The 17,440-nt window shown below is 43.2% G+C and overlaps 1 protein-coding gene across 1 annotated transcript in view; it reads right to left on the minus strand.

Moving 5' to 3' along the window:
* Nucleotides 1-17,440, minus strand: part of Hacd2 (3-hydroxyacyl-CoA dehydratase 2) — a 125,615-nt gene that overhangs the window by 92,945 nt on the left and 15,230 nt on the right. Inside the window, exon 3 of the mRNA XM_008842957.3 lies at nucleotides 2,159-2,177. Coding sequence (XP_008841179.1) covers nucleotides 2,159-2,177 — 19 coding nt within the window. The remainder of the gene's footprint in view (nucleotides 1-2,158; nucleotides 2,178-17,440) is intronic.

Consider the following 17,440-nt stretch of genomic DNA (forward strand, 5'->3'; position numbering starts at 1 on the left):
TAGTCCTAGTTTTACCCCAATAAAGTTGGAGCTGGAGCTGAATCACTGAGATCTGAGCTGAGTCACTTGTCTGAAGCTGTAACACTAAATCCTGTGATCCAGTCTCCCCGGGGGGTGCTATCCTTCAGTCATCGACTCATGGAAATCCAGCTTTAGCCGCCCCCCACCTCTCCTCGAGACCCGGCAGCTGATGGGCCACGAACTTAGAGAGAGAGTGCATGGGTGAAATTGGGGCAGAACTCAACCGGGCCAGCCCCGGTAGCAGAGACCCACAGAGACACAGAGAAGCAGGGACCTGCCAGCAAAGCGGAGCAGACGAGCCACGGGACCCGCCGCTTCCCAGGTGCGCGCAGGAGACCGGCGCCACGCTAGCAGCTGGCGCCCCGAGATCCCCGCACCCCATAGGGATAAAATAGGCTGGTGTGATAGTGTATGCCTTTAACCCAGCACTCAGGAAGCAGAGGCAGGCAGATCTCTCAGTTTGAGGCCAGTCTGGTCTACACAGAGAGGTCAGCCATGGCTACATACTGAGAGCCTGTCTCAAAAACCAAAATAAGACAAAATCAGAAATAAAAAGGTATAAAATTTCATATCTCAAATTTGCAGATAAGACTAAAAAGTAGATACATGTAAGATTGTACATAAGCTAATAGCCATCTGTCATAAAATAAAATCAGCCAAGCATGCTCTGTAGTCATATCTTGTTCTAAATGAGGCACAATGTTTATTATTAATAATTAACAATAATATAAATGTTATTAATAGCTGTAAAAGCTGTGACGCAGAAAGGCTACCTGACAAAGGAGCTCCCGAGTCCCTCTCAAATTTATTGTTTAAAACTTCTAAAGCAGCATTCTATAGCTTTGGGGGAGATTATAAAATCGTTTGAGAATCTAATGAATACTACGAACTCAAATAAACAGATTCATGCACAAAAACATCCTTCCACTCAGAGACCCCAGTGAGAAATGGGAAACAGCAGAGGCTCAGCTCTAGAATGAAGATACTTTATCTTCCTTAACATTTTGGAGGGGAGGAGATCACACTGACTTCTGTCAGATCCCTAGTGGACAGTGTGCTATGTGTCTCCAAAAACATGACCTCAACTCTGAGATTCCTCATCTCTGAATCCCAGTACCCTAAATAAGAGGCTGCTTAAATTGCAAATCAAACATCAGGGCCATTCTAGTTTTGATTCATAGTTCTCAAGTTTTCAGACTTTCAGTGCTTCTGAATGAGTATGAACTTCATGTCACCCCTTTGATGGATAAACCTTGACTACATAGCAACCATTATGGGCTTGCTCTATAAAGTCTGTCCACTTTCCAGAACTGACTTTTATTTCATTAAAGGAGTCTATCTACATTATACTAGAAGCTATGCCTCAGTTTCAGGGCAGAATATTACTCACCCTCCCAACATAAAAGGAAAGAACCTACACTATTTGCTTTTAGCTAGAAGTCCCTTATATTAGTATTACAAACCTTTCTACTTTCACATACATAAAATATTCATTTGGGAGGCAGGTAATAAGGAGTGTTCCCATGTGAATGATAGAGAATATACCATGTAAGGATCCCAGAGAGTACCTTCTCACATAGCCTAGCACCAGAATCCAAACTACACTGGTGAGTGAAGCCAGGTGCGGGGTGCACACCTTTAGTCCCAGTACTCAGAAGACCTCTGTCAGTTCAAGTCTATGCAAATGTTTCCTAATTAACATTTGCAGAGGAGGGAAAGACACTTCTTTTAAACTGACAGAAAAAGAGCTATGACAAATAATGTGTGGTGACAGCATCTAAACAGTACTTACTATGTTAGAAAACAAAAGGCATTTCAATTTGAGCAATTTTACATATAATGATTAAATAGTTTTTTTTTTTTCAATATTCAGTAAGAGCAAATCAAGCCTCTTATCTGTGACTTTAAAAAGACACACTTCAAGCTGGGCACAGTAGCCCATGCCTTTAATCCCAGCACTCAGGGAGGCAGAGGCAGGCAGATCTTTGTGAGTTCAAGGCCAACCTGGTCTATATAGTGAGTTCCAGGACAGCTGGGGCTACAGGGAGACCCTGTTTCAAAAAGACCAAAAACAAAACAAAACAAAAAAGATGATGACACACTTCAATATATTTAGTAGGAGAGACGTTCTACTTACCAATAGCACAATGTAAAATCTAGAGGGGGAAAAAAGAAGGAAAAGAAAATTAGTAAGAACCAGTACTTTTATTTTATACAGTTAAGAATAGAGCAGTATCTGCCAGTAATAATGAATCTGAAAACCAAACATCCCATTATTTTTTGTCTTTTTGAGACAGGGTCTCCCTGTAGTCTCAGCTGACCTGAACTCACTATGTAGACCCGGCTGGCCTTGAACTCATAGCAATCCACCTGCCTCTGCCTCCCGGATGCTGGGATTAAAGGCGTGTGCTACCACGCCCAGCAAACATCCCAGTTTTAAACTTGGCTACAGGCTATTTAACAAAATAAAAATTCTTGCTTGTTTTGTTTGTTCATTTTAGTTTGTGGATCTTTGGGAGATGCCAATGACCTCTTTTATAACACATTAACTCACAAGAGCAGCCAGAGTATATCTCCTGTGTCCTATAATCTGCAGGACAGAACTGTCAGGCTACATAACATATTATCAGAAGGGCCTTTGTTGGCTCTTGTTACCCAGCAGGCCCCTTTGATGCAGACATTCGTTCTTCTGAGTTCCAGCCTCGGTTCCCTTCTTGCCCTCACTCAATGATCTTGTCACAGAGTTCTTCCTTAATTTCTAAACGTGTCTTCTAGCCCAGATCCACATTCCAAACCAACTTGGACATCTCCATCTACTGCACCCACAACTCAAACATGGCTGGCCTCAATGGGAAGCCTATCACTTCACTTTCTGCCTTCCTATGCCACAGCTGAGATCATCTAGTTCCAGTATGTTAGGTTAACTTTGCTTTCCCTCTCCCCTAAGTTTCAACTGGCTTCCAGTTCTTGCTAATGTATATCAGTTCTGTCAAGCTATTATTCCTTTTAAAAGTTTTACAAAACTTCTCTAGTAGTAAATTATTACTTGATCTGAATAACAACCCTGCAGGTAGGTCAGACAGATATCGCTACATGCAGGTGGGAAAACCAATACGCAGATTAGCTGTACAATTTTCCCAAGGCAGTAAACAATGTCATGGGTCAAGAATCTGAACCCTGGACACTGGCTGGGGTGGTAACATATGCCTTTAGTTCTAGCATCAGAAAGCAGAAGGCAGATCTCTTACTTTGAGGCCAGTCTGACCTATATAGCAAGCTCCAGGCCAGTCACAACTCTACATGAGACTCTGTCACACATACAAAAAATTGAACCTTAAAAAAAATATTTATTTATATTTCATGTGTATGAGTGTTTTGCTTGCATGTATGTATATGAGTGTTTTGCCTGCATGTATGTATACACTGCGTATGAGTGCCAGCAGAGGTCAGAAGGGGGGTGCTGAAGTCCCAGGAACTGGAGTTACAGTTGTTAGCTGCCATGTGGATGCTGGGAACCAAACCTAGGTTAAGGACAGCCAAATGTTCTTAACCACTGAACCTCCAGCCCCCTGAACCTTGGTTTTTATGTCTACTCTATAACATCTATCATATTTCACTGTGTAGAGTTATAAGACTGTGAGGCCAGAACTTCATGACTTATTTTAGCTAAAACATGTCTGATTAGACTCTATTTCACTAAATTTTTCTTTTTTCTTTTTTGTAGGAACAGAGGGAGAGAGCTCCGTTTAAAAAACTTGAACTGTACAGATTTGCTGGTACTTGAGGTGAAAACAAAAGAATTTCCATGTAGCAAATCATGTAATCTTTTTCAAAAGACACTGAACAAAAGCTCAAATATGTGACTATTACAAGAGAAGCCAAACCTCCTATACACACACGCACACACATTTATATATATGTTTTATATGTATATATAAATGACAAATGAAATGAAGGACATGAATGAAGAGACAAGACAGTAGAAAGCAGGGAGTATTCTAGTCATGTACATGACAAAACAGCCTGACTGAAGGGCCAGAACACTGCAGGAAGAAATGACAGCAATTCAGGCTACCCTGTTTCTAGGTCTCAGTCTGACTGGACTTGAACTCTCCTTTTTAATCATACATATTTCAGAATGCCTCCTTTGCCATCCTGATGAAACTCATAGGTGACATGATCCACTTGCACAAAATTGAAAAAAAAATTCCTAATATGCAAAGCAGAAATAATTTGTTTAACAAAGCAGACAGATTCCACACTAACTTATGATAAAAAGTTTGGATTTAAAATTAATATTTTTTGGAGCTGGTGAGATGGCTCAGTGAGTAAAGACTCTTGCTACACAGTCAGGAGACCTAAATTTGAACCATGTAAAGGTAGAATGGTAGAGAGCAGTAACTACACAAATTGTCCTCTGAGCTCCCCATGTGCACTGTGACTCACCCACCCATACCCACATAATAATAAACAAAATTTAATTTATTATTTTGTGTGTATGAGTATACTGCCTACATATATGTATGTGTCATGCAGCCGTGGTGGTCAGAAGAGGGCATTGGATCCCCTAGAACTGGAATTACAGATGGTTGTCAGCCACCATGTGAGTGCTAGGACCCAAACCTGGTTCCTCTGTAAGAGCAGTCAGTGCTCTTAACCAATGAGCCATCTCCTCAGTGCCATAAACAAAAAAATCAAAAAATGAAAAAGATTCAAAAACCACTCTGAATAAACACTAGAGAATATAAAAAAAAGAGTGCTACAGACTAATACTACAAACAAAGTTAGTATTAAGATAATAAAATATAATAAAGCAAAGAAACTGAAGAAGTATGTTTCGAATGAGTTAGATCTTATCTACAAAGTATAGGATTAGGGGCTGGAGAGATGGCTCAGTGGTTAAGAGCACTGGCTGCTCTTGCAGAGGACCCGGGTTCGAGTCCCAGCACCCACATGGCGGCTATGAACCGTCCTTAACTCCAGTTCCAGGGGAATCTGAAGCCCTCTTCTGACCTCCATGGCATTGCATGATGCGGGTGCACTCACATACATGCAATACATTCACACACGTAAAATAAAAATAACAAAAAAAGAATACTTGAAGCAATACATAGAGCAGAGAGGGAAACAACTATGCCCCAGGGATAAGAAAGAAAGAAAAGAAAATGAAGATATAATTGAGGAAACACAAAATTAGACAGAGAACACAAACAGCAATCAAAATGACGGCAACCAATACCCATCTTTCAATAATAACCTTAAATATCAATTGCCTGAACTCCCCAGTCAAAAGACACAGGCTAAGTGAATGGATTAAGAAACAAAATCCATCTCTGCTGTCTGCAAGAAACCCATCTCACCTTCAAGGACAGGCACTACCTTAAGGTAAAAGGATGGAAAAGAATATTCCAAGCAAATGGTACCAAGAAACAAGCAGGGGTTGCAATTCTAATATATGACAAAATAGACTTCAAAGTAAAACTAATCAGAAGAGATAAGGAGGGTCACTTCATTCTGATCAAAGGAACAGTTAACCAAGAAGATATTACAATCCTTAACACATATGCACCAAACTCTGGTGCACCCAAATTCATAAAAACAACACTACAGGACTTTAAGACACAGATTAACCCCAACTCAGTAATAGTAAGGGACTTCAATACTCCACAATCTCCATTAGACAGATCAACTAGACAAAGAATAAACAGAGAGATGTCGGAATTAAATGATATCATACATCAAATGGACCTAAAGACATCTTTTGAGTATTCCACCCAATGACCAAAGAATATACTTTCTACTCAGCAACCCATGGAAATTTTTAAAAAATTTACCACATACTGGGCCACAAAACAACCTTCAATAAATACAAAAAAATTGAAACAATTCCATGCATTGTATCAAACCACAATGCAATAAAGCTCAAAATCCACACTGGACGAAGCCCCAGTCACTACACGAACCTGTGGCAATTGAACAACACACTCCTAAACAACGAGTGGGTCAAAGGAGAAATTAAGAAAGAAATAAAAGAATTCCTGGAATCCAATGAAAAGGACAATATAACACAACGCAACCTCTGGGACACATTAAAAGCAGCCCTAAGAGGGAAGTTTATAGCTCTAAGTGCTTACATTAAAAAATTAGAAAGAGCACAAATAAATGACCTAACACTGGAAATCAAGACACTGGAAAGGCAAGAACAAAGGAAACCCAAACTCAGCAGAAGAGAAGAAATAACAAAAACCAGAGCAGAAATTAATGAAATAGAAACAAAGAAAACAATACAAAGAATCAATGAATCTAAGAGCTGGTTCTTTGAAAAGCTAAACAATATAGACAGACCCTTAGCCCAGTTAACCAAAAGAAAGAAAGAGCACGTCCAAATCAACAAAATCACCCAAAGGATCCAGACCATTATAAGGGACTATTTTAAAAACCTATACACTACTAAACTTGAAAATCTAAAAGAAATGGATGGATATCTAAAATCATAGGAACCACCAAAGTTAAACAGACCCATAACATATAAGGAAATTCAAACAGTAAAACAAAGCCTCCCAACTAAAAAAATCCGAGGCCCAGACAGATTTACAGCAGAATTCTACCAGACATTTAAAGAAGACCTCCAACCAATACTACTTCAATTATTCAAAACAAAAGAAAAAAAAATGGAGAACTCCCAAATTCCTTCTATGAAGCCAGCATCACTCTAATACCCAAACCAGGTAAAGACACAACCAAAAAAGAAAACTATAGACCCATATCCTTAATGAACATAGATGCAAAAATTCTCAACAAACTATTTGAAAACCGCATACAGACACACATCAAAAAGAGCATCCACCATGATCAAGTAGGCTTTATCCCAGAGATGCAGGGATGGTTCAATATACTCAAATCAATAAATGTCATTAATCATGTAAATGGACTCAAAGACAAAAACTGCACTGGCATTTCAATAGATGCAGAAAAGGCTTCTGACAAAATTCAGCATGCATTTATGTTCAAAGTCCTAGAGGGAACTGGACAGGGGGAACATATTCAACACAATTAAAGCTATATACATCAAGCATATAGCCAATATCATTCTAAATGGAACAAAACTGGAAGCATTCCCATTAAAATCAGGAACCAGATAAGGATGTCCACTGTCACCACTCCTTTTCAACATAGTGCTTGAAACTCTTACTAGAGCAATAAGACAGGAGAAGGAAATGAAAGGAGTACCAACTGGAAAAGAAGTTGTCAAACTATCACTTTTTGCAGATGATATGATACTATACCTAGAGATCCCAAAAAGTTCCACCAGCAAACTCAGTATAGTGGCAGGTTATAAAATCAATCTACAAAAATTAGTAGCCTTTCCATATACAATAACAAGCATCTGGAGAAGGAATACAGGGAAATGCTCCCATTCACAATTGCTGCAAAAAAAAAAAAAATTCTTGGAATAAAGCTGACCAAAGACACTAAAGATCTCTACAATACAAATTTTAAATTATTAAAGAAAGAGACTGAGGAAGACACCAGGAGATGGAAGGACCTCCCATGCTTATGGATTGGAAGAATTAATATTGTGAAAATGACCATCCTATCAAAAGCAATATATAGATTCAATGCAATCCCAATCAAAAAATCCCCATGACATACTTCACAGAATTAGAAAAAAAAAAATCGTTAAATTCATATGGAAGTACAAAAGACCCCGGATAGCCAAAGCAACCCTGAGCACAAAGACCAATGCTGGGGGGATTACTATACCATATCTTAAAGTATACTACAGAGCTATAGTCATTAAAAAAAGCATGGTACTGGCACAAAAATACATAGATCACATAGATCAATGGAACATCATTGAAGATCCAAACCCAAGTACATGCAATTTCACCCACCTGATATTTGACAAAGGTGCCAAGAACACACAATGGAGGAAAGACAGCATCTTCAACAAATGGTGCTGGCAAAACTGGATCTCTACCTGTAGAAGAATGAAACTAGATCTTTATCTTTGCACAAAAGTCAACTCCAGATGTACCAAAGACCTCAATGTGAAACTGGAAACCCTGAAACTATTACTATTAGAAGAAAATATTGTCAGTAACTTACAAGATATGGGTATAGGATTTTCTAAATTGGACAGAAGTTGCTCAGGAATTAAGGTCAGCAATCAACAAGTGGGACCTCATTAAACTAGAGAGCTTCTGTACAGCAAAAGAAACAACCAATAAAGTGAAGAGAAACCACAGAATGGGAAAATCACCAGTGACACATCTGACAGAGGTTTAACATCCAGAATACGTAAACAACTCAAAAAACAAAGAATTGAGAAACCAAATGACTCAATTAAAAGATGAGCTAAAGACCTAAACAGAGAGTTCTCAAAGGATAAGTAAAGATGGCTAAGAAACATCTCAAAAAGTGCTCAACATCATTAATAATTAAGGAAATGCAAATTAAAACCACCCTAAGGCATCACCTTAACCCAATCAGACTGGCTAGGATCAAGAAAACAAATGATGCCAAGGATGTGGAGAAAGGGGAATGCTCATTTCACTGCCGGTGGGATTGTAAACTTGTGCAACCTCTATGGAAAACAGTGTGGAGAACTCTGAAAAAACTAAAAATGAACCTACCTATGACCCAGTTATACCACTCCTTGGCCTATACCCAAAGAACTCATCCTATTGTAGAGACACTTGTACAACCATGTTTCTTGTTGCTTTTTCACAATAGCTAAGAGATGGAAACAACCTAAGTGTCCCTCAATTGATGAGTGGATAACAAAAATGTGGTATATTTACACAATGACATTCCAGTCATCAGTAAAGAAAGATGAAATAATGAAATTTGCAGGTAAATGGATGGATTTAGAAACTGTTATACTAAGTGAAGTAACACAGACTCAGAAAAACAAACGATCTCATATGTGGATCCTAGTGCCAAAACCTTTTAAATTCCAGGTCCTTTTAATAAGATGATGTTACATAGCAGTCTCTTCTGCATGAAATAACTACCAGTTGTGATGACTTCAGCTGAGCCTGATCGCTAAACATCATCACAACTGGGCTTGTTGACAGTTGTGATCATTTATTAAAGGAGGGACAAGCAGAGTCATTGCACCCTCGCCAGAGTATCCAGCCATTCTTCCCAGCCAACTGTATGTAATTTGGCCCTAATCACACATGGCCTCCTGGATTAGGGGAGGGCTAAAGTATACAATCTGGGGAAAGCTAGGAAGAGAAGCCATGACCCAAGCTAGGTAAAGGCTTTCCAGAGTGCATACCCTCAGGTCATACATACACTTCAGCAACCGCTCATTTATCTTGGTAAGTAAGCACAATAAATTAATTGGTTCCCCAGTAAACCCTTAATCAAACATTGGCTTGACACTAGAACCTTAATAGGGAATAAGCATTGCTTAGTATCCCCAGGAAAAGAAGTCTCACAACAGATGGAATATTTATTTGTTAATGCTATTATGTCTTATAATTATGAGGCAGAGACAGGTGGATCTCTGTGAGTTCAAGGCCAGCCTGGTCTACATAGTGAGTTCCAGGTCAGCTGTGGCTACAGGGAGACCCTGTTTAATGCTATTATGTCTTATAATTATTTTTAAAAAAGAAAATTAGAATGTAAAAGATGTTGAAAGGATATGGGAATGGGGACATTTTCCAAAATAGAAAAAATGAGAAAGCTTAAGCAAGTGATGAAGGTCTGTGTAGGTTTGTTATGATATATAAAGGATGAGACAAAAATAATATATACAGAATTGTAGCAGGAGGCCTCCAAAGATGGCATGGACTCAGAGCCCTGGGATTCAGCGAAAATTCACTTCACTTCTCCATCCACAAATAGCCCACCAAAATGAGCCCACGCCTCTGTACCCTGCTCACGAGCCCAGTGACTGCTGACAGACTGCGTGGCATGGACCAATCAGAAAACGATATGCTGACTAAAGGGACTTGAGGGCGGAGAAAAGGGAAACATAAGGCCTGCCCCCTCCTGCATTAAACAAGCCTGTAGCACCTCACCTAGTGCTTTCTTCTACCTGACTCCCGGGGTCTGTGTGTCGTGACTCCGCGCCTCTTGCCCTTCCAATTGGCAAGGGACCTGATCCAGGTCAGGGTCTTCACAGCTGGCCTGAGGAGAACCTGCAAAACCTGGTGCCTGAACAGGGACCCCTGCCCATGGTGTTAGCGACACCCAAAACCTCAGTTTGTTTGGTAAGTAGGCCCCTGGATTTGTCTGTTTCTTCAGCTGCTTGAGGGTAAGCGAGTAGCCCCCTCCTCTGTCCCTTCCACCCTGTCATCTTTATTGTTGGACTAATTTGTTAGATCAGGGAGGCACACTCTGCCACGTGGTTCCGAAGCCCATGTCGGCACCTCCCCCCTCTTGGTTCGTCCTGGTGACTTCACGTAAGGGCTGATCCACCCCGAACTCAGAGCCCAGGCTTCAGGTCACCCTGTTGCCTGTCCCGGAGACACTGTGTGAGCATACTTCTGGAGGTGTCATGGCCTCCAGAAGTCCCTCACTGAGCACAAGACATTTGGATCCAATACACCTTTACATGTGGGGCGGTTTACATCCGAGTGGCTCACCGTGCTTCTTTGCTTCCTTTGTGCCCTCTTGGTAGTCACCCTCGTCTTCTACTTTTGTGGTGAATTCCCCTTCACGAGACCCTCCCACAATGGGCAATTTACCACCACAGTGCAGGGAACCACAAATGGCAGCACTGAAGGTGCTCCTTAAAACCAGAGGGTTGAAAGTAAAACCAAAAGATATTGAACACTTTTGGGATGAAGCCACTGATTTAGCTCTGTGGGTCTCCTCTGAAAACATGTGGGACCCTGACATGTGGATGCGGGTCCTCTTCCTGGCCCGAAAAAGGGAGGTCTGGTCAGGGATCACTCCCCCCCCATCGTTCATACCGATCTTCCTAGCCATCATTGCTAGCCTTAAATCCTTCTCTCCTGAGGAAGTCATCTTGGCCCACAACAAACACTGCCAGGAGCAATCTAATGTAGATCTGGCTATTACTTCGACCCCAGACCTCCCAGACCTGGAGGTGGATGCAGCCTCTGTGCCCACTTCCAATATGGAGCTCCTTTGCCTATATTTCAGGATACTCTCCTAGAGCTACCATGCCCAGAAATTCCCCCGCCTCATTACCCGTGGAAGGAGTTACTCCCCCCCAATAACCACCCCTCCCCTTCCCTTGCTAACGTGCTCCTCCCTCCTAGACCGCCCTCCTTAAAGCCTCACCCGCCTTTGTCCGCATTTCCGGTTAACGTTGGCCCCGATGAGGCGCATTGTCCATGGCTGCCCACCCCGCTTGCTGACCTCGTTCTTATCCACAAGGTAGCTGAGCAATCGGGCCCTGACTCCCCATATTTTGAACAGGTTCTTCACCAGTGGTCCTTACAGTTACAAACCCATTATGTTTGGTATAGCTTACTAAAGGCAGTCTTAGAACCGTCAATCTTTCTAAACTGCCACGCAGCCTATGACAATCAGGCTAAAAGCCAGGCATGCCTAAATCTCCAATATGGCCTCAACATTACATTGGGCATGCTCACTGGACATGGACAATATACTGACCCCATCTCCCAGTCTACTATTGGCCTTCATGCCTGTTTTCACCAAGTTTCTGACTTGGCCTGTAAGGCCCTTAAATGTTGCTCCCCTCATGACCCACAAGTCTTTTTCCATAATTTGATTCGACAGTCAGGGGAGTCCTTCACGGACTTCCTTACCCATGTCACCGAAGCAGTAGAGCAGAAGGTGGAGTCTGGACCCACCTGAGAGGTGCTTATCAAACAATTAACTTGGGAGGGACTAAACATCCCTACTATCCCATCTATCCGCAATGATAACATTCACAAATGGGTACTCGCTACTAGAGACTTAGACCTCAGGGCAGGCCCTATTGAGGCTTTGACCACCTCCTTGGAGACTCTTTTGTTGCAAGGAAAACCTGCCCACTTTGGTGCACAGGAAGGCTTCTGGAACTGTGGGGGGCTTGGCCACTTTTGTAGCCACTGCCCAAGAGGTACAGCCTGCCCAAGACTCACTGCCCCAAGTGCAAAAGAGGGTTCCATTGGGCTAAAGACTGTAGGTCACAGCCTCAACTGGACTCAGCTCCTTTAAACTCCACCTGGGGTACCCCTCAGCCCCGCCCACAAGAGGGGAAACGAGACAGATATTATAGACTCTCCCAATCCTCAACCACTCCCCACTAATGACCCTGTTCCTAGATGGAACTGCCATAAAGGGCCTCGTAGACACAGGGGCTGATGTCACCATTATATCAGAAACTGAATCCCTTAAATTCCCTCGTTGGAAATACTGGCCAGGCCCACCAATAAAAGGAGTTGGAGGCACACAAGGTACCAAGCTGATCACACGTCCAGTATATTGAAAGGACTTGGACGGGAACGAGGGCACAGTTGCCCCCACAGTAACGGACGTTCCCCGCAACTTATGGGGCCAAGACGTCCTAGAGGACATGGGCACGGTCCTTACCATGGATGACTGTGCCTTTTATGATGATATCATGCTCCATGATAACTTGGGACTATCAGGGAAAGGACAACCCCTTGCCCAGCCCCCCCAATCCAAATGGCCACTGCCGGCCCAGGAGCGCCCCAAATCTGGCCCCCCGAGCCGATCCCCATCACCTGGCTCTCTAATGATGCCATTTGGGTGGACCAGTGGCCTATAATAGAACCTAAATTATCTGCCATCAAAACTTTGGTAGCTGAACAATTGGGGCTTGGCCACATCGAGCCCTCTCTCAGTAAACATAATACCCCAATATTTGTTATTAAAAAGAAATCGGGGAAATACAGACTCCTCCAAGATCTTAGAGCAGTCATTGGCCAGATGGAAAAGATGGGCTCACTACAAGCAGGCTTACCACACCCTACAGCTATCCCCCCATCCCATCATATCGTAGTACTTGATATCCAGGGCTGTTTCTTCCAAATCCCCCTAGCAGAACAAGATAGACCTTACTTTGCCTTCACAGTATGGGAGCCCAACTTTCAAAGAACAGCCAAGAGATACCAATGGAAGATACTACCACAGGGTATGAAAAAGAGCCCCACAATCTGTCAATTATATGTTAATAAGGCCTTAACCAACATCCCCAAGGAACAAATTGTCATCCAGTATATGGACGACATACTGCTAGCACACAAATCTCACAATACTTTACAGGCTGCAATTCCCAGTCTGTTGGCCGATTTAGAATGTCTAGGTCCCCACATTGCATGAGACAAGTTACAATACATCCAACCTTTCGCATTCTTTGGCTACCATATAGATACTGTAATTAAACCGCTTAACCCTTCCATCTTGCAAAAAACTGTATATACCTTGACTGAGCTCCAAGAACTCTGTGGGACTATAAACTGGATCAAACAATTTATACCAGTCCCTGACTTGGAATTCCAGGCCTTGTTCTCCCTGCTGGAAAGCCATAATTCACCAACTTCAAGGATCCCTCTCACCCAGTCAGCTAAGGATCTTCTTAATAAGATAGATCATATACTCTGGTCTGTGTCACTCTGACGTCATGACCCAGCAGAACCATTACTTGCCTTGATCCTCTGGATGAAAAATGGTGTCTTGGGGGCACTATGGCAGCAAGACCCCCTGGTGTGGATCCACCTGGCTACCTCGGACCTAACTAGGCTTAGCTCTAAGTATGATATTGCCTTCAAGTTAGCAATTAAGGCCTGAGAAACAGCCAGGCGCATATTTGGAAAGGAACCTGACAAAATTATACTGACTTTTCCTCTTAAGCATTCCCAAACATTATGGGGAGACTCTCTGGCTTTCCAACTAATGATGTCCAGGTTCACGGGGGAGTTGGATAACCACACACCACCAGATAAGTGACTGGCCAGCCTGGCCTGTTTGGAAATCACCACTCAGCCACACGCTTCCCCCTGCAAAAACCCCCTACCTTTAGCCATGCTAGCCTTCTCGGATGCCAATAAGTCCCCTTATGGCGTTGTCATTCAGTGCATGGGAAAGGATGACACCTGAGCCAATCCCGGCTCTGTCCAGTGGGGGAGCTCCTGGCCTTGTTAAAAATCTTCCAAGTCTGCCAGACTGAGCTACTCAATATATTCTCCCACAGCCAGTATGCAGTTCAGGCCCTCAGATGTCTTTCCTTACTCAGGTAAAAGGCCACAAGGATCCCATCACTAGAACGATGAGAGCTCTCCAGATTATCTTAGATAACAGACAATGGCCCTGGCACATCTCCCACATAAGATCACAGACCAAGGTCCCTGGGATCTTGGCAAAGGGAAATGACAAAGTAGGTAAACTTATTATGTCTGTAGAGATTCCTCTGCTAGAACAAGCCAGACCCTTACACCAACAATTTCACCTTTCTCCTCGCAGTCTGCACCGCCTTCTACCCGACCTACCCATCTCTCAATGCAAACATCTGAGCAGATCTTGCGTTACATGTGCACCCCTTGCTCCCTTAGGCCCCCTCAATCAATATAGAGCTAACCCGCGTGGTCTCCTACCCAATGCCCTCTGGCAAATGAATGTCACTCATTATAACTCCTTTGGTAATCTTAAGTATGTCCATGTCATTGTTGACACCTACTCCTCCTTTCTTTTCGCCATCGCTCAAACCGGTGAAAAGGCCTCACACACCATTAAGGTGGTCAAATCAGCAATGCCGGTAATGGGAGTGCCATGGACCCTAAAAACTGATAATGGGCCAGCTTACACCTCTCTACAATTCCAATCATTCCTGTCAACATGGAAAATTAGCCACTCCCTTGGCATCCCTTATAATCCACAGGGACAAGCCATTGTGGAGCGGGCAAATAGGACCCTCAAAGAAACATTACAAAAATTTGCTACCCCTGAGCCTAAAAGGAACCCGCACCTGGCTCTAATTGAAGCTCTATTCAGCATTAATTTCCTGTCCTTTCATGAAAATGGGCCTATACCCCTGCCACTAGTGAGATGGAAGGTCCCCGTAACATGTCAATGGCAACCGCCTGCCCCCTTGTTAACAAGAGGGCGAGGCTATGCTTGTGTGTTTCCTCAGACAGAAACAAAGCCAGTATGGGTTCCAGCGAGAGATGTGAGACCAGCAACTGACCAACGGGACCCTCAGGACCCAGAGACCTCACCACTATCTGGATAATTGGTTTGCTCTTCCCTGACCCTGCCACGGCCCATGATCTCTGGGCCTTGGTCCCCTCCCTGCCTATACTCTTGCCCTTATCGCTTCATTCCCCAGACTACCCCACCCTCTAGTCAACTAATTCTATGCTTGGCCTCCCCATCATGGACCCAGTTACTTCCCGGGAATCACTCAATGGCTCCTGGCCCCTAAATAACTCTCTATGCTTCACTACCAACAACACATCCTCATGCATTTGGCTGTTCAACCTGACTGTCCAAGATTATGCCAGCAGTGCCTCTAATCTAAAAGCACTGCTTGACCCATCTTGGATCGTTACCTACTCCTGACAGGCATAACTATTCTTCTCTTTCTCCTTCTTAAATGCCTTGTTGTTCATTCCCGCAGTCAGAAAAAATTCAATCATTCGGTGTATCAGGCCCTCAGAGCAATACACAAAGATGATTTCAACCCGCCCTATGCAGCCCGCCAGACTTGGCTTGCACAAATGTACGAGGCCTCCTACAGATAATTCCCCACCTCGACTGATCCCCCGGGACGATACCCCTTGGAGGGCTGGTAGTCAATAATGGGTAAGATCCTATTGGACTGAATCAACCTAAGCCAGGAAATGGACGTGTATGCCCATGCTCCAATTACGGGTAAGGTTCATGCCCGAATAGGATGACCTAAGACAGGCACAGTCCATGATCCAGGGGTCATCCCGAGGCAGAGCTGCCTACAGGCTCTCGCTGGACAGTCATTTTTAAGGAAAAAGGGTGGAAATGTAGCAGGAGGCCTCCAAAGATGGCATGGACCCAGAGCCCTGGGATTCAGCGAGAATTCACTTCACTTCTTGGTCCGCACATAGCCCACCAAAAGGACTAAAGGGACTTGGGGGCGGAGAAAAGGGAAATATAAGGCCTGCCCCCTCCTGCATTAAACGAGCCTGCAGCACCTCGCCTAGTGCTTGCTTCTACCTGGGGTCTGTGTGTCGTGACACTGTGCCTCTTGCCCCCCTAATTGGGAGGGGACCCGATCCAGGTCAGGGTCTTCACAGCTGGCCTGAGGAGAACCCACAACACATAATCTTAAATTTTTTATGGTCATAGTTTAGTCAAATAGTTTAAGGAACAAAATACATATCTGGTCAAGGTTTATCTGAGAATATTTGTTTTTTTGCCCAAGCAAAACGTCCTATAACTGCGGTGAGTCACCTGTCCTCTTGTTCAGGGAGGACATGGAGACCCCACGAGATAGACTTGAACCAGTGTCCAGTCTACAAAGAAGAGGGTCAACTCAGAGGAAACATCTCATTCATGCTTCCAAGTGAAGCCAGACATGGTCAAGTAGGACCTGTGACTTATCTTCACACAGATGGAACTGGTAAAAGAAAGGAGCCAGGAGCTCCTCCCAAGCCCATGTGTCCCCTGAGGACAGATCCTCAAACAACCTTACGCGTAAAAATAAATTGACTTATTTTAGCCAACTGTATGCCCTTAAACATCCAAAAGGGAAGTATAACCAAAGAGTAAAGTCATCAGTATATTTCTTTAAGAGTTCAAGGGATTACACTTCCCAGACATTAGGCTTAAGCCTATATAAAAAGTTATTTAGACAATTATTTCTCATTGACCATTTTGTTCCTAACCAGAAAGTGCTGCTCAGATATAAGACTTCAAATCTTGGTCTCCAATACTGTAGTGACCACCTGTAGTTAAGGATACAACCCACTATTGTTCTAAAATGATGGATAAATTTGTTTTCTCCCCCTATCTAGAAGCCTTTGAAGGGGAACTGACACTGATTCTAACCACTCCAACAGCTATCAACATACTCTAGTGTCCAACCTTGGAAGACAAAAGAAAAATGAGGAGGAACCCAATAGAGGGATGCTTTTGGAAGCCCTTGTCAAGAAATTCCAATGGACTCTCATATGAATATTTGAAAATTGCCCTGTTCTGACTTTTTTCTAGTTCCCTGTCTAGAACTTGTAATGCTAAGTACTCTCGCCTTTACTTCTCCTTCACATCTCCTATTCACGATTCAAGGACTTTCTTTTCCCCCTAGAGATAAGAGTTATGCAATTTCGGAGTCTTTTAGATTAGACCCACTGAAGGGGTGCTCCAATTGCCTCACCCTGCGTCCCTGTTCAGCATGGAACAAGCCAGAGCAGTCTGCGACCTGATTCCCTATTAGCAATTTGGGTAATCTCTTCAGAGGTTGGTGTGATAAGAATAGGAGGTAGGAATTGGC

Source organism: Nannospalax galili, unplaced genomic scaffold, assembly GCF_000622305.1.
Source record: "Nannospalax galili isolate Female #2095 unplaced genomic scaffold, S.galili_v1.0 scaffold18, whole genome shotgun sequence".
NCBI classification, from domain to species: Eukaryota; Metazoa; Chordata; class Mammalia; order Rodentia; family Spalacidae; genus Nannospalax; species Nannospalax galili.